The sequence below is a fragment of the Chelonia mydas genome, chromosome 2, assembly GCF_015237465.2.
Source record: "Chelonia mydas isolate rCheMyd1 chromosome 2, rCheMyd1.pri.v2, whole genome shotgun sequence".
In the NCBI taxonomy this organism is placed as follows: domain Eukaryota; kingdom Metazoa; phylum Chordata; order Testudines; family Cheloniidae; genus Chelonia; species Chelonia mydas.
Window position 1 is genome coordinate 193,279,321 of NC_057850.1, and position 20,043 is coordinate 193,299,363.

The 20,043-nt window shown below is 45.9% G+C and overlaps 1 protein-coding gene across 4 annotated transcripts in view; it reads right to left on the reverse strand.

Moving 5' to 3' along the window:
* Nucleotides 1–18,997, reverse strand: part of UBE2E1 (ubiquitin conjugating enzyme E2 E1) — a 61,274-nt gene extending 42,277 nt beyond the window's left edge. The window contains exons 1-4 of one of the 4 annotated variants that reach the window (XM_043540929.1): nucleotides 18,641–18,997; nucleotides 18,231–18,293; nucleotides 16,540–16,720; nucleotides 13,862–13,912 (exon numbers count right to left, since the gene is read on the reverse strand). In XM_043540929.1, coding sequence (XP_043396864.1) covers nucleotides 13,862–13,912; nucleotides 16,540–16,691 — 203 coding nt within the window. In that variant the 5' untranslated portion in view covers nucleotides 16,692–16,720; nucleotides 18,231–18,293; nucleotides 18,641–18,997. Of the gene's footprint in view, nucleotides 1–13,861; nucleotides 13,913–16,539; nucleotides 16,721–18,230; nucleotides 18,294–18,332; nucleotides 18,538–18,640 lie in introns of those variants that run through there. The other 3 variants (XM_027830669.3, XM_043540930.1, XM_037890423.2) reach the window with 3 other exon arrangements.
* Between the last annotated feature and the right edge of the window lie 1,046 nt (nucleotides 18,998–20,043).

Below are 20,043 nucleotides of genomic sequence, written 5' to 3' on the forward strand. Positions count from 1 at the left end.
TCAGGTTTTTATTTACTCAAGGACATTTTTATTTGATTATTTACAACTTAAACCAACTATGTCTGTTTGTTTGTTTACTGATTAAAATAATTCTGAGTCTTGGTTTTACTATCCCAAATTAAATGACATGAATATCATTGCTACTGTCAACAAAGCAATCTAAAATACAAATATGTTCTCAAAATTAAAATTACCCTACAAAAAACACTGAAGAACACATTTACAAACTGAAGTCAAAACCGACAACAACCGTAAATGCTTTGATTCTTTACCTAACGTATTTGCCTTAAAAAGATTACTAGGACCCACAAGAAATAATTAATGGGCAAGTATAATATTAAACTGTTAGTCTGATAGATCAGAAACTTCTGATGAAATAGGCCTTCATGATATACTACAATATTGATATATTTGCTTTTAAACTGTATGTTATTACAACTGCATGCATTTTAGCAATCTTTCAAGGCCATCTGCAACAGTTAAGCACTGCTTTAATTAAAAGATACTGCGATTTCTCTACAGTTTATAGGCCATTTCTCAGAGCAGCCAGATTCTATACTTGGTCAGAATACCAAGTAACATATTAAAACTTTAAGAGCATCCACCTGAATATTTCTCTCTCACAAGCATATACCCCCCACATTAGCACCTTAACACTTCCACTGAAATAGCCAATTTGTATTGTTAACCTGACAGTTTCTTTTTGGTGTGATGGATATTACTTTGCTGAAGCATTTCCTATGCCTCCTAAAAGTCTGACAAAGTTCTCTTTATGTCCATACCACAAGGACTCCCCACCCCCAAACACACACAACCTTTTCATTGACTTATCGATCATGAAAAACCACTTTTTGGCTTCAGGATTAATTTTTAATATTTGATCTCCCTTTCAACCAGTGTATGATTCACTCCAGAAGTCTAGAGATCATTATTTTAAATGTTCTTTTCCTTTTTACAGATAAGGGAATTAGTTTCATTGGTAAAATGTTTTGTTCAGATACCTATGGCAGAAATAGTAATAAATATTAGCAGCCCAATTGCCATAGGTAGTACCTCTATCACAGCAGCGTACATCTACTGTTGCTTCTAAAAATGTCAAAACCAATTCAAGATCATCTAGTTTTCCAATGAGGCCAACAACTCCAGAGACAGAAATCATATGCCAAATATCAGAATGATGACTCTTGAGAGCAGCTGTTAAAGTGCATCATGGTCTGGTTCTCCACTGCCTTGCACCTTGGGTACACAAGTGAAAACACTACCAAATCAGAATGGCAGTGCTTTACACTTACTGCACACCTGTGTAAATGACTATAAAAAGATTCAAGACACTGGGGAATCATGACCCATATTTTGGGCTCCAAAATGCTGCTCCCTTAAAAATACAGGACCAGAGGAAATTTAAAACCGGAATTTGGCAACATTAATCTTATACAGTTTTTAATTCAATTATTCAGATTTTCTCTTAAACAAAGGGATTGCCAAAAGTTGGCCTGGGCCCACTTTTTAAGACCTAGAGTCAATCTTTCCTGGTCTAGACTTTTAGTTGCAAAATCAAAGGGAAAAACCCGAGCGCTATCAGGCAAATGTATCTGCTACAGGCAGTGTTCCCTCTAATTTTGTATGTCTATGTGCGGAATGAATTTTGTTATGTGCACCAATACGGCAGTGATGTGTGACACATCACCTTCATATTGGTGCACATAAAATTCATGTGGTGGGGGTGGGGTCGAGGGGTTTGAAGTGTGGGAGAGGGCTCAGGGCTGGGGCAGGGGGTTGGGAGGGCAGGATGAGGGCTTTGGCTAGGGGTGAAGGCTCTGGGATGGGGCTGGAAATGAGGGGTTCAGGGTGCAGGAGGGGGCTCAGGGCAGAGGGTTCGGGTACGGACTTTGGGGTGGGACCAGGGATGAGGCGTTTAGGGATGCAGGCTGTCCCAGGGCCGCAGCAGGAAGAGAGGACTCCCCTCCAGTCCTCTCTCATCACAGCGGCTTGGGGCTGGGTTGGGGTGCCTCTCCCCCGGTGGCAGCAGGTCCGCCCTGGGGCTGGCAGGGAGGGGCACCTCTCCCCCGGCAGCAGCAGGTCTGCCCTGGGGCTGGCGGGGAGGGGTGCCTCTCCCTGCCACAGCCCTGAGCGGGGCTTAATAGGCTTCTGCGCGGCCACACAACTTAGAGGGAACTTAGGCTACAGACCATGATTCTGTATGCCACTATCCCCATCCAAGCACACTTCCATAAAGAATATAACAGTGCTTATTTGTCATTGTGTGCACTGCACTCAAGCATACATATTTGTGGGATGTTCTGCTGCTAACATCAATTAATATTTCATGCACAGTATATATTTATTACACACATTGTGAACCTTTATAATTTGCACTAATGTCTGGCAGACCCATTGCAAACTACTGACATTTGCAAACTGGCAAGTAAGCGAACAACAAAATACTGAATTCCAAAATATACTAGGTTTTTATTTTGACAGTTGCCATATTTTTTTAATAGTACTTCACAATGTAGTAATAAATGTTCTGTAATAAAGTCAGGAATGAAAGCGAACCTGTTAAATCTTTGTTGAGAAATAAGTATTTGTTCAAATTATAAAGCGTGCAGAGAAGTGTGATTCTACTGCAATTACTCATATGTCCCATTAATTTCATTGTGTTTAACTCACATGGCATCACAGCAGAACAATGTAGCCCTTAACTTTATTTCATATAAATCTATAAGATATGAGGAAGTCAGTTTCCCCAACTTCTTACACACACATCCTCTTTCTTTAATAAGTTCAATGCTTTCAAGAGGTGCGGTGTTGGCATGAAAGGAGAATGAAATCACAGGAAAGGTACAGCAAAGGCAGGAGTGGTACAAGCTTCTTATACACAACCTCACCAAGGGGGCTCGTACTTGAACTGGAGGGGCCACTCTGACTGGTAAAGATTAGCTCCATCTCCATCTCCCTCTCACAAGGGTGCCAACACTGTAGGAAGTTTTGTGATGTAGATATTTGACTACTATAAACTGGACTGAGACCAATTCATTTCACATAAGCCATAAAGCAGCTGATGGAAATGACTTTTCAGTCACCACCAACCTGGCCTGGATTCAAATCCTGAGAGGCAAGAAATTTCCTACAAGATTATCAAACCCTGAAGCACCTAGTGCCACCTGAAGAGGGGAGCAATGACAAACTACTATCTGTATGCAGACTTTACAGGATAGAGCATTTAGATTGTAAACACTCTGGGGCAATGACAAGGTTTTCTTTTATTTCTATAAAGCACCATGCACCAATGGGTGAAATGTATCTTTTGCCTCCTTAAAAAAATAAAACAGGTCCAAGTACAAAATTGAAACACAACATACTAGGACACAAATGAAATTACACAAAATTAAAGATCACAGATTCCTTAACCCTAGACAAAGTACTAGCATTCCTGTTGGGTAAAACATGTAAGTAGCACAGTGAACGTAATTGCCTGGTGTTCACCAAGGACAACAAAGATGGAAGTTAAATAATAAAGTTAAGTGTTGTATGTGAATGTGTGGAGGGCGATAGGAATTTCAGCCCACTGTTTGAAGCCTTGATACACTTTCACAGCTGCTCTCAAGATTCAGCATTCTGATATTTGTCATACAAGAGCACAGAGCATAGTTCATTTTGGAATTGCTGAACAAGGATATGCCAAACAAATTCTACCACAGGATCAGCCTAGCTACTGCCACAGATTCTCAAGGATCCTGCCACTAAAATACTTCTGATTTTTAAGGGAGCTGATTAAAATAGTTCCCTGACCTCAGAAATGTGGATTCCTGTAATATTAACTAATCAATCTACAGTAAAGTGGTTGCTCCTATGCAGCTTTTGTCTGAATACATCAAGCAGATGACTTAGCCTGCAGGAATAGCTACATAAAGTTGCAATTTACCAAGTATATAAATTGCATTCTTTTCAAGGTTTGCAAGACAGACCACACACAGCTGTTGAGGCTCACTAAATTAGTTAATAGTTTCTAAAAGGAAGAGTAATTTTTCCATAGATTATATGCCAAACAGAGGGGGAAACCACTGATAGTTTATATGACAAAAGATAATTTTCTAAGGTCACATAGCACTAATTATGAAGGCCTTTCTCCATCTCCACACTTGGAAATTTAACAGAGAAAATATTTACATTTTAGAGGAATGAATAAAATGTACCAAAAATCATTTTTGCAACCTGGGTATTTTAAATGAAAATGACCTGCATTTTAGTCACCTCCTCCCCCTGAAAAGCCACAAATGCATAACAGAACCTGCAGCTTTTAAAATTATAATGATCTCAACTTCAGTACAGATCATTAAAAAAATACAATAAGAGAAAATGTACATGAGATGGTGGTTGCATTCAGGAAGCTCTCTTTCAAGTGTACACACACAGAAAAAGAAAACCCCTATATTGTGCTTTAACAACTACAGTCTGTTCTTGCATAATACACCAAACTTAAAAGCAAGATCTCTAAAGCATTTACCCAAGTTTGAGCTGTTTAGAAAGTACATTCGTACAGTATCTCCAGCAATATAAAAACAACTTTAGTCAAAACAGGAGCTACACTTTGAGTATGCAAATGAAGTCCATTAATTAATTAAAATTAAAGAGTTCAAAATGGCTCTTTTGAGCCACACATTTTCTGCAGATTTCATGTTAGTCCAGAAGTCATAATCCCTTACTGTAAAAAGAAAAGGAGTACTTGTGGCACCTTAGAGACTAACCAGTTTATTTGAGCATGAGCTTTCGTGAGCTACAGCTCACTTCATCGGATGCATAGCATATCGTGGAAACTGCAGAAGACATTATATACACACAGAGACCATGAAACAAAACTTCCTCCCACCTCACTCCCCCTGGTCATGGTCTCTGTGTGTATATAATGTCTTCTGCAGTTTCCACGATATGCTATGCATCCGATGAAGTGAGCTGTAGCTCACGAAAGCTCATGCTCAAATAAACTGGTTAGTCTCTAAGGTGCCACAAGTACTCCTTTTCTTTTTACGAATACAGACTAACACGGCTGTTACTCTGAATCCCTTACTGTAGAATTTTGAAAACAGTGGCTATTCTTCACCTTTGTTCCTACAAGCTATAAGTGTAGGGCCCTACAACTTGAGACATAATTCTTATTTAAATACTGACCATTTATTTGCATAAGACACTAAGAGAGATCTCATCCTTGTCCTAGGAAGTTACAAAGATTGGACACAAAAGTACACTGGAAGAGCCAAGGAACAATGCTAACTTAAATTTTAAAACATTGGTTCAGGACAGCTTTTTCCACTGTGAAAGGTTAGTGTTTGGGGACGTTAAAGACTTTTAAGGAGAGATGTGAAAAATCATCATATTTAAGGCCTGGTCTACATTTAAAAGGTAGGTTGACATAGCTCTGGTGCTCAGGTTAAATCAAAATAACCCACATTGTAAACATGACTAGGTGAATGAAAGAAGAATGTTTCCATTGACCTAGCTACTGCCAACCAGGGATGTAGATTTATGGAGGTGGAAAAACCCTTTCAGATGCTGTAGGAAGCGTCTACACTACAGCAGCATAGCTGCAGCACTGTAGTGCTCATAGGGTAGACATGGCCTAAACAATGGCTGATCCTGCCTGTATGGACAGGACCAAAGTTTGTTTTAGTTATAGTAAAGTTGGTTGTTTTTTTTTATCCTAGTCATAACCATTTTGGTCCCTCGGCACAGACTAGAAAGACTGCATACATATTTAAACATGATCATTTATGCTGTGTAGTTGTAACTGTGTTGGTCCCAGGACATTAGAGAGACAAGATAGACGAGGTAATGTTTAAATAGGGTAATTTCATGTCCCACTACACTCAAGAACCTTTCTACAACATTGCAGATGTATACAGCTCCACCTTGAAACGACTGTCCAGCGGCTGGAATGCTAACTTGGTGTCACAGTTCAGGGAAACTGCATCTGTATTTCCCCCTCTGTGGTCTGCCAACGACATCCACTTTAGGCTGCTGTCACCTCTCTAGGCCAACTAGGGTTGCCAGATGTCCAGTTTTCGACCACAACAGCCAGCTGAAAAAGGACCCTGGTGGCTCAGGTCAGCACTGCTGACTGGGCCGTTAAAAGTCCAGTTGGCGGAGCTTGCAGGTTCCCTACCTGGCTCCACGCGGCTCCTGGAAATGGTGACATGTCCCTCCAGCTCCTAGGTGGAGGGACGTGGCCGGGTGGCTCCGTGCACTGCCCCCGCCCCAGGTGCCAGCTCTGCAGCTCCCATTGGCCGGGAGCCAGAGCCAATGGGAACTGTGGGGGGCAGCATCTGTGGACAGAGGCAACACGTGCTATGCGGAACAGCCTGGCTACACCTATGCCTAGGAGCCGAGGGACATGGCGCTGCTTCTGGGGAGCCCCCCACGGTAAGCACTGCCTGGAGCCTGCTCCCTGCACCCCAACTCCCTGCCCGAGCCCTGAGCTCCCTCACGCACCCAAACTCCTTCTCAGAGCCTTCACCTTGCACCTCCTCCCACACCCCAACATCCTACCCCAGCCCTGAGCCCCCTCCCACATTCAAACTCCCCACTGGAGCCTGCACCTCCCCACAAACCCCAACCCCCTACCCCAGGCAGGAGCCCCCTCCCGCACCTTGAAACCCCCCACCCCGGAACCCGCACCCCCAGCCCAGAGCCCACACCTCTCCCACACTCCAAACCTCAGCCTCAGCCCAGAGCCTCCTCCCATACTCCAAACCCCTCAGCTCTACTCTCCAGCCCCCTCCTACACCGCAAACCCCTCATCCCCAGCCCCACCCCAGAGTGTGCACCCCCTCCCGGACCCTGAACTCATGTCTGGCCCCACCCCAGAGCCCGCACCCCCAGTCTGAGTCCTCAACTCTTCTTGCATCCCAACTCCTTACCCCAGCCCAGTGAAAACGAGCGAGTGAGTGAGGGTGGGGGAGAGCGAACGACAGAGGGAGGAGGGATGGAGGGAGTGGGGGTGGGGCCTCAGAGAAGGGGCGAAGCCTCAGAAGGGATGGAGCAAGGATGTTCAGTTTTGTGCGATTAGAAAGTTGGCAACCCTACCTGAGACCCACATGTGTCTCTTCCTCCTGACTGGGGTTTTAAGGCTGCACAGCTTCCTGCCTTACATTCTAATATCCCCAGTAAGCCAGACTGCATAAACAGGCCAATTCCTGAGTTTTTCCTCTCTCTCCAAAGGCTATGACCAGTATATTACCACTGTTATAAGTTATAACACAACTCCTCCTAAGCAAGCACAGTTTTTCCTGAATGTAAAAGAAGTACAGCATTATTAAAAACAATAAAAGAACCAACTCACATTCTCTGCTTTCCAAAGATCATCCCCAACTCCAGCCTAGAGCTCTGGTATGTTTTAGTCCTTCAAAACCCACCACTAGGGTTTCCCTGTGGTTACCAGTTCATCCATCTTAGATCCAGAACAATGGCTGGGCAGATCAGCTGTTTCTTTACTCAGCTTGGGCCTTAGATCTTGACTTTCAGCAACAGGTAATTAGCAGACAATTACCCTCTCCTTATGGTGTAGCTTCAAAAGGCTGGGTTTTTGCAAAATGGGGAGTTGGAGAATTTACATTAACTTCTCTCTAGGTATACCCCAGAAAATCCACTGAACACTTATTGTCCCAAAAATCCATACTTGTCTGGCACATTTTCAATGTTTTTTTGAACTCCCAGGTCTTACATCTGTCACATCTCTTCCAACCCACAATAATACAGAAAATTAATACAATACGGTGTCTCAAGAATATTGCAGGAAACAGTCATATCTGTCACATCTACCCCCAGAAGAAGTGGGGTGCAACTTGGGTGCTTGACCATCCTCCTAGGAGAATGCAGAGGTTTATTCCCTGGATGGTGGTTAATTTCGTATTTCACCTATACATATAATAAACATTCCACTAGCAAGCAAGTATATTTCCTTCAAAAATCCACATAGTCATTTGACCTCCACCCTGTATAACTTCTCCCATTAGAGCCTCTGAGGGTGGAGTTTTTGCATACACTTACTCCCCCAAAACACTTGGGTGTGAATCTGAGACCTGGTCCTCCCACTATCACCTCCCCTTGGATTCTAGGAAGGGTATGTGGTGTCCCTTTGTCCCTCAAGCAGTCAGCTGCCCCATGGTGGGCTGAGATTCCCACACTCCCCGGGGTATTCCAGGAAGTAACTCTTTGGACAGAAGGGAGCAATAAGGTAGGGCTTCCTCCCTGTGATGCAGCTCTCTGCATCGCTTTTAACAGATTCTTCAAATCTCCCCCACAGCCAAATTCCTTTCTCTGCTCATCTCCTCAGACATCGGGGCCCATGGGCCAGTTTCTCGGGGGGGGGAAGAGGAAAGTGTATTGATCCCCCACCCCACTGGGGTGGTCCCCTGATCCCCACATACTGAGTCAAAGTGCACAGCAGTTCTCCCCTCACCAGGCTCAAGGTCCTTCACATTTTCACAGACCATCAGGCAGTCAGAGACCGTGGGAGGAAGTTCCCCCTTCTTTCTGGCCACAGTTACCTTTGTCATCTCCCAAGCAGCTGTCATACACTTTCAGTGGGCATTTCCCATCCTTGGGTAGGTGTCATAGATTTGGCAGTGCCCTGCAGCTGCCTCAGTGTCCCTACTTTTGGCTGGAGATGTTGCCAGTACTCTGTACTGTGCCTGGTTCCCTGGTAAGGGTAGGCAGAGAGCTTATTTCCCTGGCCTGGGCTTCAGGACTCAGAGATTTTAACTTCAAGTTATCTTGTCATTCCCCTGCAGTAGGAAACTGTCTCACTTTCCTTCTCCTCAGGTATTTGTCTGCACATACTGGGAAGGTAACTTGATTCCACCTGGATGGGGGGGGGGGGGGGGGGGGGGGAGTGGACAGGAGGGATACACCTCAGACAGCTCCTCTATTTGCATTTTGGTTAACCCTTGCAGGTCTGTAGCTAACTCCGGGGTCTGATTCACCCCTTATGCTTTTACAGCCACAACATCATTCCTCAAAAGCAAATAATACGGGATATCTGACAACACAATTACAACCAGCACCCCTGACCCTTCCAAGTCTGTATAGAATTCTGTGCTGTAGGTAGAGTGAAGACTTTTACACCAGGAACTTTAACCCACATTTCACACCTTGGGAGCATCTGATGGGGTTTCACAACGTGAGGCTTAACTACAGTTTTAACTGTCGCAGTATCTCCCCATCCAATAAATGTCTCCCCATTAACTACCACCTTCCACTCTCGTGCGGGGGATATGGGGGTCAGATGGATCTGCACCAGGAGGGTGCAGCATGACATGTGGGCGGTGGTTTGGGGTCAGAAAAGCTCTGGCTTGCTGAGGAGAGCAGTGTAAATCAGGGAGCTGTGCAACCTTAAAATCCCTGGTCAAGATGGAGTGACATGCAGGTCTCTGCCAAGAAAGGTTACATACAATCTTGGCCCACAATAATATATAAACTTAATACAGCAAAGTCTTTCAAGGATATTGCAGGAAACTGCAATATCTGTCATATCAGGGATTCAGGAGACGCGGCTTCAATTCTCTCCTTTGGCACATACTTCCTGCGTGACCTTGGGCAAGACGCTTACGTCCTGGTTTTTTAAATTATTTAGGCACTGCTCTGTTCAGCGTTGCCACACCTAACTGACTTAGAAGATTAATTCTCACTGATAGTCACTGGGACGTGGGAGCCTATGTCTCATTTTCAACAGTGACAAGCACTTAGAAGCACTAAGTCAGTTAGGTATTGCAATGCTTAACGGAACAGGACCTAAATAACTTTAAAAACCTGGGCCTTAATCTTTCGGGCCCAGATCCACAAAGCTATTTTGGCTCCTAACTTCCATTGAAATCAGTGTGGGCCTCAGTTCCCCACCTGTAAAACGGGGAAAACACCTTACAGGGAGAACTACATTAAAGATTTTGAGGTACTCAGCTATTATGGCAATAGAGGCCAAATAAGTACCCGAGATACACAGTGTAAATGGCAGTTAATGTTTTAATCATGTCCCTGATACAGCCTTAGAAATCCAGTCACATGGATGCATCCAAGGCTTTAGATATTGATTAATGTGATTAAATACAGTTAAGCCCTGTTTATAAAGAAAACTAGAACCATGACTTGAGAGAATCATGGAACCAGACTTCCATGACATCTAAATGTGTAATGTAAACAAAGCCCTATAAGACACTCAACACACCAATGACACAAAAAAACAACCAGCCCAGATTATGACTTTCACCTCCTTATACAAGCTAATATTTAAAGAGAGAACTGAAATTTCATTATGACTGGGATCCAAATGTGTAATATTCAAAGCCTATGATGTTAACCTCAATTTCACATTAACCAACAATCCCTTCAGTCTGGTTGTTTTATCACTAAACATCTACAATGAAAATATTGATTTTACACCTCTCATCACCAGTGTCAGGAGCCAAATCATCCCATAAATGGAGAAAAGAAAATTAAAGCTTTCCAGCATCCTGTTTCAATCATTTCACATAAAATGTTAGCATACTAAGAATGAGAGATATAGAACTCACTTAAAATTAGTCATATGCTGTAGCTACACTATGCCACGTAAGAGAACACTAATATCTTAAACACCTATCAGAAAATATCTGAATTCTATTCAGTGTACTACTGTTAGAAAGTCATCAGCATCTTCAAGGTCTGTTTTTTTTAAATTCAAGTCTGAACATATATTTGCACCCCTGCAATAATTAAAATCCTGATTTGCTCTTCAGCTATTTTGCTTGAAAATTTAAATTTAGTAAATGAACAACCACTTTCATAGCATCATGGATAGGCATATTTACAAAATAAAAAATGATTGAGTCTCTGCCTGGAAGGGGCGGTCTTTCAGTGTTCTGGGTTCCTTCTGGAGTGCTAAATGTCTTCAACTACCAAGGACTTCAATGGGAGTTGAAGGTACTGAGCACCTTGCAGTAAGACCCCAGAATAAGACACGGACGACAACAACAAGGAGCTGACAATCACAGAGATGTTAGGGAACAGTTCAGAAGATGACAACAAAGGTGGGATTAAGTGGCTGGTTGAGAAAGTAGTGAATCTTCAGAGTTACGCAGCATTTTTTCTATATAAATGAGACTATGAGTAAAATTTTCAAAAAAGCCTAAGGATCCTAAGTCCCATTTTTTAAAGTGACAGTCACTTAGAAGCCTAAGCCCCACTGAAAGTCAACAGGAATTTCGTGCTTTTCAAAATGTTACCCAATAAGACTCCTCCAATAAGTGGATTTTGAGAAGAGCTTTAAAGGAGGAGAGGATGGAGGAAAAAAGAAGCCCCGATTCCAGCAGGAGGGTAATATACAAAAGACAGTACCAAGGCACAGGAGAGAGAACACAAAGGAGGTAGTCAGATGAGATGCTTGAGCTGAGCAGAAAGGACATAGGGTAAACAAGCCTTTTTTTAAAGTTACCGAGGCAGGAGACTTAAAACTATGTTCTAAAACCAAGTTTAATACTTCTGTCACAGAGCTAATATTCAGTGTAAACTAATGCAGGCTTCCCCAGAGCAAAGTCCTGCAACCTTAACCATTACACAGCAACCAGAAAGTCTCAGTACCATAACTTCCCCCCACCCTCCATTTGACAGTTTCCCCTTCCACAGGAAGTAAATACTCCACATAACTTTGATAGCTGGAACTCTTCTCACTGTTGTGGCAAGCAGCATCTGTCCACACTTAGCAAATCTGCTGTATACAGCCTCAAGCCCGAAGCATGTCAGGAAGTGTAAGGCATTTAGCATTTTGAACCAAACTAACCACAAGTATAAAAACAGAGACACTGTACTTACTCTCACTAGAAAATACAGATATTAAATACTACAGCTTGAATGGCAATGCGAAAACACCTGGTTTCATAAGAAAACCACTGTTCGTGCTTTACTACTTAACACATTATAGGTTAGCTTAACGTATTCTAATTTTACAACATTATTTGTTAGATAAAACTACCAATCTCCATGCTAATTCATTTGAAGGTCAGATCCAGGATACCTAAAACTATAATACGACTTTATACTAATGTATGGCTTGTACTATTAACTGCTTTCCACCATTAAAACCATTCATAAAGGCTTACACGTTACAAATCCAACCTTTTTTGTATTGTGTCTTGATATTACTATCCCCAATGGACTGCACTATTTAAATAAGAAACCACCTCCGCAGCCATGTTACATTTTAACAAAGTAGTCTGGAAGCTAACCCACACCCATGAATGACTCCAATTTCTTTATACAGGAACAGTTTAGGGTTTTGATATTATTTCCAAGATGGTTCGGATGAAGGCTGAAACCTGATTTAGTTATATAGAAGCATTTTAGGCACCCATCAAAACAGCTTCCGGGCACGTTAATACCATTAAAACAATATAGCAGTGGCTGAAGAGAGCTCAAAACCCACGTGTAGTTCTCTTCCAAACACCACACGCTTTAGTAGTATATCAAAAACCTTCCTCGCCAATCAAACCACTGTACTATTGCACTATCTAGGTGAATTTTAAAAAGTCACCTTATCAAACACTTAATAAATTAAGTTTATTCATTAAGAAAATCTTTAACAGTTTACTACTTCCTAATCACCTGTTTTTCTTTTTTTCCCCCTCTGTGTACCACCTACTGATATTGTTGTTGATCCTTTGGCAACAAGGGTGGGGAGTTGGAGTCTTTGGCTGATCCATTTCAATGTGGAGGCCTCCTTTCAGCCCATACCTCCCATGTACTCATATGCTCTTTTCCCATCCTACTGCCAGTTATTAGGATGCTTGACAGTGGTTTTGAAAGAGATGTTAATGGCCCCTTCGCTGAACTCCAGTGCTATTGTCTCCCTGTGCACCAGCTAAGGGTAGCAAGAAGCTTCAGAGCACCAGCAATAAAGGTGGGGGCAAAATGTCCATTCTAAATACGTGACTGATTTTAAAATATATTTTAAGTTGCATTTTCTTTTAATTGCTGCTACCCCTGACATCAAAGGCTTCAGACCTAGCTCAGCAGCAGCAGAAAGGCACAAGGAGCAGCGTCAGATAAAGAACTCAAGAATGTCTTTGGAAACAAGACTCCAGCAGGCCAAATGGGAGAGTCTAAGTTGAAAGCAGCCTTCCCGTTTAATTAACAGGAACAACCAAAGACATTGCCAATACCATCTCATTCTCAAATGCCAAGGGGAATCACCAAGGGTCAGGGCAACTAGGTGATGAACACAAAGCTTTGTAGGTACTAAACATAATGTTTAAATCTCTAAAACATAGTTTAAGTAACCATTCTATAAAGGACAATAGCATATCCCAGGGTGTGATTTCATCAGATAACATACGCGCTTCTTCAGTGCGTATACTCACTGATGAACTAACAGCCCCCGCCTTCTCCACTGTGTGTTATTGCTTAGGATAGAACTGTCAGAGCTGGAAAGAACCCACACAGATTTGACAATTTTCTGCTTGTTTGGCAGGACGCTTATATAAATAAAAATTAATGCAGTCAAGCATTAGACTTGTAAACCAGGAAAAACTGAAAAGGGGCACATTTTCACACTCTTCCATATTGACCACTGTCAGAAACACACACACAGATAATGTGACAAACTCTAATGCAATTACGAAAAAACAAAACAAACAGAAAATTCATGTCAAAACACATAATGTCTCCTGAGCTTTCTCCTGCAGGGGATTTATTTTTATGTAATCCAAGCATTCATGAGAGTATTTTATGTCATCTAAGTGATCATTCCTCTGCTGCATCTAGAACTTATAAGGATATTTACAAACAATAAAAAGCATACTTTCTCTCCTCCCCCTGGGAAGGAAGGATCAAAACAAACCTGCAATTGGGAGGTGGATCTAAGGTGATGTCAGCCAATTCCTTCTGAATCCTAAGGCAATAAAAAACAAGAAAGAATAAAGGTAAGTCACGAGGTGGACTCACAGTTAACACACACATGCAGTACAGATATAAGTCACACTGACTGTGACACTGTATGTGTCTCACTCTTCCAGGAACACACAGGGTAGGTCTACACCTGCAGCGGCATGTAGAGTATGTACACCGCATGTCCAACTAGCACAGGTATAAACAGTGTAGATGGTGAGACACTGCTTAGGTGAGTATAGTAGAGAGATGCCAGAAATCTAGGGTATGTACCCTACACAGCTCTCTACATGACCAAGCAGTGCCTCCTACATCTACACTGCTATTTTCAACAGTGTGGTGTCCTGCCACCTCCCCACTGCTAGAGCCTTTCCCCACCACAGTGCAAAATTCCAGCAGTGGGGAATCATAGGGTATCTGTCCCACTGTGTGTGCCTGCAGTGGTCTAGTCTACACAGGAGGCGGTATGTAGGGTATGTGTAGCTATACGCCACAGTGAAAGGCTCAGGCAAGGGGAGGCAGCAGGGAAATGCTCCAGCAGCTCCCCACACTGAAGCCTTTCACTGCAGCTGGCCCTGCTGCTGGAGCCTTTCCCCACTGCCAGAGCCTTTCACTACAGCGTATAGTCACACACATCCTACACACCGCAGCCTGTATAGACAAGACCACTCCAGACACACACAGTGGGGTAGACACCCTATGACAGAAACACAGAGAAAAATAGACAGACATTCCCTCTCCCCATATCAGCTCCACAGCCTGGTCCACTGATCCACCCCCCCAAACACAGGGGGATAAGGCCTCATCCCCCTCCAACATACTGACAATGAGACAGATCCTCCTTGCAAATATGAGTGTTCGTTGTGAGGAGAGGACTACAGCCTGTGGTAAATTATGAATCTTTGTCTCACGGAGATGGGCTAAACAGCCATTGCCACAATCCCCTTCCCCACTTAGCATCCTGGGGAACTGGCTGGAGAAGTTCTGACTGGGAAGGGTGGGTAACTATCAACAGAGACCAACTCCATGCGCTCCCTGATCCATTTCTGATTAAACACAAAGAGAGGAGAATAGTCACACATCTCCAAGATCCTATCTGCTCTCCAAACACAGCCTCCAAATCTCCCCTGCCACCCAAAGCCCCGCCCCCCAGTCCCCTCCCTCATGTCCACAAAGCCCCTCCCCAAGATCCTCCCTGCCTCTATTTCTCCAGGATCCACAGCTCCACACTTTCCTTCCCCCCACCACCAGCTACGATCCCCATTCTCCAGAGCCCCACTACTGCAACTCAAGCCTCCCCTCCAAATCTCCCCCCACTGGACATGCAGACAGCCTCCCTCCCTTCCTTCCCCTCCTCCACACTCAGCCAGCCTCCTTTGCCTGTCTTCTATTTGTCTCACATAGTAAGAACCAAAGCCTATTCATACCAACCAATTTACAATCAACAGGCCTTTACAGATATTTTAAAACTAGCTGATGGCCTCTCGTCTAACCACCACTAGCTGCTGCGTATGTGACTTTGCCAAGGAACCATTTGCTCAGACAAGTTCTGAAGTCAACAAGTTGCCTGAAAGCTACAAAATCCAAAGGACCTCTTGAGCACAACAGCACAGCATTGGCTGAGCAATCCAAAAAAACCAGCCCTTTTTGACACGTACAGATCGCGAACTTTTTGCTGGTGCATTGCAAAGCTTTTCAATGACCAACCAAACGGATTATTGTTCTTATTGACAGAGTAATGAAAGCTTGCTTGGAAGCTTCATGCTCAGCTAGGTGAGCTCTTTTGGAGCGGGATGGTGCTGGGATTCAGGTGACATGGAGAATGGCAGCAGTAATGTTTTGGAAGTGAGTTGGCTCTAAGGGCTTCTCTACATGGGGGATATTGACTGGCATAGCTATTCCAGAGAAGTTATTCTGGTATAATTTAAGAAGAGTAATTATTTCACAATAAAGTCCCTTGTATTTTAGAAAAGATTGTCCACCTGGAGAGCTGTTCTGGAATAGTAATTCCCCAGGTACACAAGCCTTAATGCAGGTCAAAAGGAGATTGGGAAGTAGTAATGTGTTTAGTGGGGAGGACTGGCACTATATTACAACTGTTTGTATATATGACATCTATCATCATACAAGATCAAAGCAAACATTAATTAATTATTACTCACAACACCCCTGTGACTTAAGTGTTATCATCATCATCACCACCCCCATTTTACAAATGGGGAAACCGATGGAGAAATTAAATGACTTCCTCAAGGCCACATAGCTTCAGTAGCAGAGCAGGAATTAAGCTCATAGGCTTTAATCCCTACAGAGATCTGGCTCTAAAACCAGGTGCTGAGGAGAGCAGTAATATCAGTGGGGACGAATGGTGCTGAGTGCAGATGGTGAGGAAGAGATGGGGGAAGTGGTAATGTTTGGGGGAAGCTTCTTGCTAAGTGCAGATAGTGACAAAGGGGAGATGGGGCAACAGTAATTTCTGTGGAAATGTTGAAGGTAAATGCCAGTAATGAGGAACAGAAATAGTTAACACTCAGTGGAGGGGAGGAGGAACAGCAGCAATGGGGCAGATATAGAAGGCCATATAGGCAGAGAGACAGCAGTGACATGGTGTCTGGCTGCAGACAGTCTCACCTCTTGGCGCTGGTGGAGAGGAGCTTGGAGTTTTTACTCATGCTGACTTTGCTTTCCTTCTTCTTAGGGGTGTTTGTCTCTTTCTCTGTCTGCTGGTTGGAGGATGAAGATGAGGAGGAGCTGGTGCTGGCCCTCGAATCGTCATCCGACATAGCGACCCCCCCCACCACTCAACCCAGACCTGGAGAGGAGACAGCGCAGGATGTGGGGAACAAACAATGAACGCATGCACAGGGAAAGGAACCCACGACAGTCTCATAGGCAAAGGGTGTTTGGGTCACACTCTCTTTAGAGAGGGCCTCCCCTCTCTCTCCCTCCCTTCTGGCCTTCACAGACAGGCATGCTGAACAGAAATGGTCTCAGCAGGAGGAGCAGCAGCTTCTCCCTGCACCAGTAACACTGGGGGAGGGGAGGGACTTGAATGTCTTCTTTCAAAAAGAACAGAAATGGAGGGGGGGGGTGGAGGCTGAGTGAACAGGGACTGGGAAGAAGGAGGCTGCAAAGATCAGAGGAGCTGCAAGTAATTCCTTCTAATCTCACCCAAACTACATACAAGAAGCCAGTCATCCTCACCCCCCAAGTTATCCAGCCCCAGCGCATGGGATATAAATAGGATGCCTCCAGTCCCCTCTGCACACTCAAAGGCACACGGAGGAAAAGGAAAAGAAAAGCAGCAGGATCAATGTCTACAACAGGAGTGGGGAGACATTGGCTATAAGGGGAGAATAAGTGTCTGGGAAGGTGAGGGACAGGCAAGCAGAGTGTTTGTGGGAAGGAGATCAGTGCCTGCAACGGGGTGAGGGACAGGCAAGGGGAGGGGGGGAGAGAGATATCAGAGCCTGTGGGGGAGGGGGGGCGAGGAACAGGTGTGGGGGGAGATCAGTGCCTGCAGGAGGTTAGGGACAGGCAAGGCGGGGGGGGGGGGGGGGGGGGGGGGGGGGGGGGAGAGATCAATGCCTGCAGAGGATAAGGGACAGGTGTGTGGGGGATATGAGTGCCTGTAGGGGGTGAGGGACAGGCAGGGTGTGTGTGGGGGAGGGAGGGAGAACATGAGGGCCTGCAGGGGGTAAGAGGCAGATGGGGGGGGGGGGGGAGAGGAGTGCCTGCAGTGGGTGAGGGACAGGCAGGGTGTATGTGGGGAGATCAGTGCCTACAGGGGGGTGAGGGGGGTGATGGGAGAGGGAGGGGGGGTACCAATGCCTAGGTATGGGTGAGAGATCAGTGCCCACAGAAGGCAAAGAAGGTAGGAGAGTGGAAATCAGGGCCTGCTGGGGCAAGGGAGGGGAAGTTAGTACTGCCCACAGGGGCGGGGGGGGGGGGAAGGGATGGAGGGGCGGCGGTCCCCGCGGGGGGTGCAGGGGAGACAGCGGTCCCCAGGAGAGAGGGAGCAGAGCCGGGGGAGGGGGGTGATGGTGGGGAGCAGAGCCGGGGGAATCTGGGAGGGATGGGAAGGGAAGGGGAGCGGAGCCGGGGGGGGGGGAAGGAGTACGTGCACGGGGCACACCTCCAGGAGAGAGCTGCTCCGCTCCCCGATAGGGAGAATTGCCCCCCCCCGGTGCGGGCCCTGCGGGGAGGGGGCGATACCTGCGGGGCCCCGGGCCCCGGCCCCCTGCCCGTGGTCGCGCTGCGCGGGCCGCCGACCCTGGCCTGGCCGGGGGGTGCCCTGCGGGGAGAGGGGCCCCGCTCCGTACCTCTCCCTTTGTGTCTGGCGGCTCCTCCGCGGCGCGGCTGGGCCTGGCCACTCGTGTCTCTTGCTGGGAGAGAAGCGGAAGTGCTGCAACAGCAACTCTTACCCATGCAATGGCTGCCCCGCTCCTCCCCGGCCCCTCGGCGAGCCGGGGCTGGGGGGAAACGGCCGCACTCGCCCCCAGGAGACAGGCGGCGCGGGAGCCCCAGCCTCGGGGGGCCGCAGATGGAGGCTCCTCCGCCGAGTGCCCTGCCCGGGGGGACGGCGGAATAAAGAGGCTCCGAGGCTCAGCTCCCTGCCCCGGTCCTAGGGGGCTGCCCGAAGGCTGAGCCGGGCTCCTGCCCATTCCCACCCCTGGCTCGCCCGGCCCCAAAACAGCTCCCTCCCCCCGCAGGAGCAACAACTACTTCTCACCTGGCTCAGTCCAAGAGCAGCAGCGGCAGCAGCTTCCTCCCCGTCTCTCACCTGTTCCAGCCCTCAAGCAGCAGCAGCAGCTTCTCCCCTCCCCGCCCCGGGCTCAGCCTTGACTCATCCTCAGCAGCAGCTTCCCACTGGCCCGCGCCCCGAGTTCAGGATTCCATTGTCCCCACGCAGGCCCCCGTGCGCTCAGGAACACACAAAAGGAAGGGCCGCTTGTGATGTCAGCAGCCGCCGCTCCTGCGGGGAGACGGCCGCGGGCTGGGCTCCGGCTGGCCAGCTCCAGCCAGGGGAAAGCAGGTTGGATGGGGGAATGGAGCAGGAATCCGCAGTGGTGAAGTCCACCAGCTGGGGAGCCTAATGGGCATGGAAGGCGCCGCATTAAATAAAGTTGGGCTAGATTGTGCTGCATCTTCAATGGCTCCCCCCCCCCGCACCCCCCGCCTTCTTCTGCTCCTGCAAAACCGTTGCAGTTGATCTTTTGGCACCGCCGTAAAGAAAACAGTGACATCTGATTACAACAGTGACCCACCGTACTTTTCACCTGATCAAAAGCCAGCACAATCAGTCACGTTTCTGTGGGCCAAGGCATAGATCTCAATGGAAATGCTGCACCAAATTCATTCCTGTTGTTACCTCCATTGACTTCAACGGGTTAACACCAGGGCTGAATGTGGCTCAGTGCCTTCAGTTTCCAAAAGTATATCAAGAGATCAGACAGCAAACTGTGTAATATAGTCTACTGGCTGGGCAAACAAAGAATATCACCACTTATGCTCAAATAAATTGGTTAGTCTCTAAGGTGCCACAAGTACTCCTTTTCTTTTTGCAATATCACCACTGTGCATCATAATAATTCATAGTACTTTGCATTTCTATCACTCCTTGCAACTGAGGATCTCAAAGCGTTTTACAAACGTAAATGAGTCCAACTGTGCAACACACTTGCAAAGTACAGTACGTATGACTATTACCACCAATTTATGCTTTGTGAATCAGAGGAAAAGTTGTCTAGTCTCCCAGAATTTTTAGGGATGCTCAACACTTGCATCTCTATTGACTTCTTATTGAGTTTGGGTGTTCAGTACTTCTCAAAATAGGCTGCCAGTCTCATGTTTTAATCATGACCCTGTGTAACACATTACAGCTGCATACGAAGACACTCACCATGGCGGTCCTGGGGAATGAACTCTGGAATTTCAGTACCAAAAGCTAAAGAGCGTCCTGAACTAAAGATGTTCTCCACTGTGTCTGAATCCACGATTCCCTCCAAAATGGCTCTCCAGATGGAAGTTTTTACTCCTGTATTTCAGACTCTCACTATAAACACATCTAACAGGGATAGCATATGATAATATCTAACAGGGAGGGCTTTTAATACAGGACTGTGCATGTGGTCA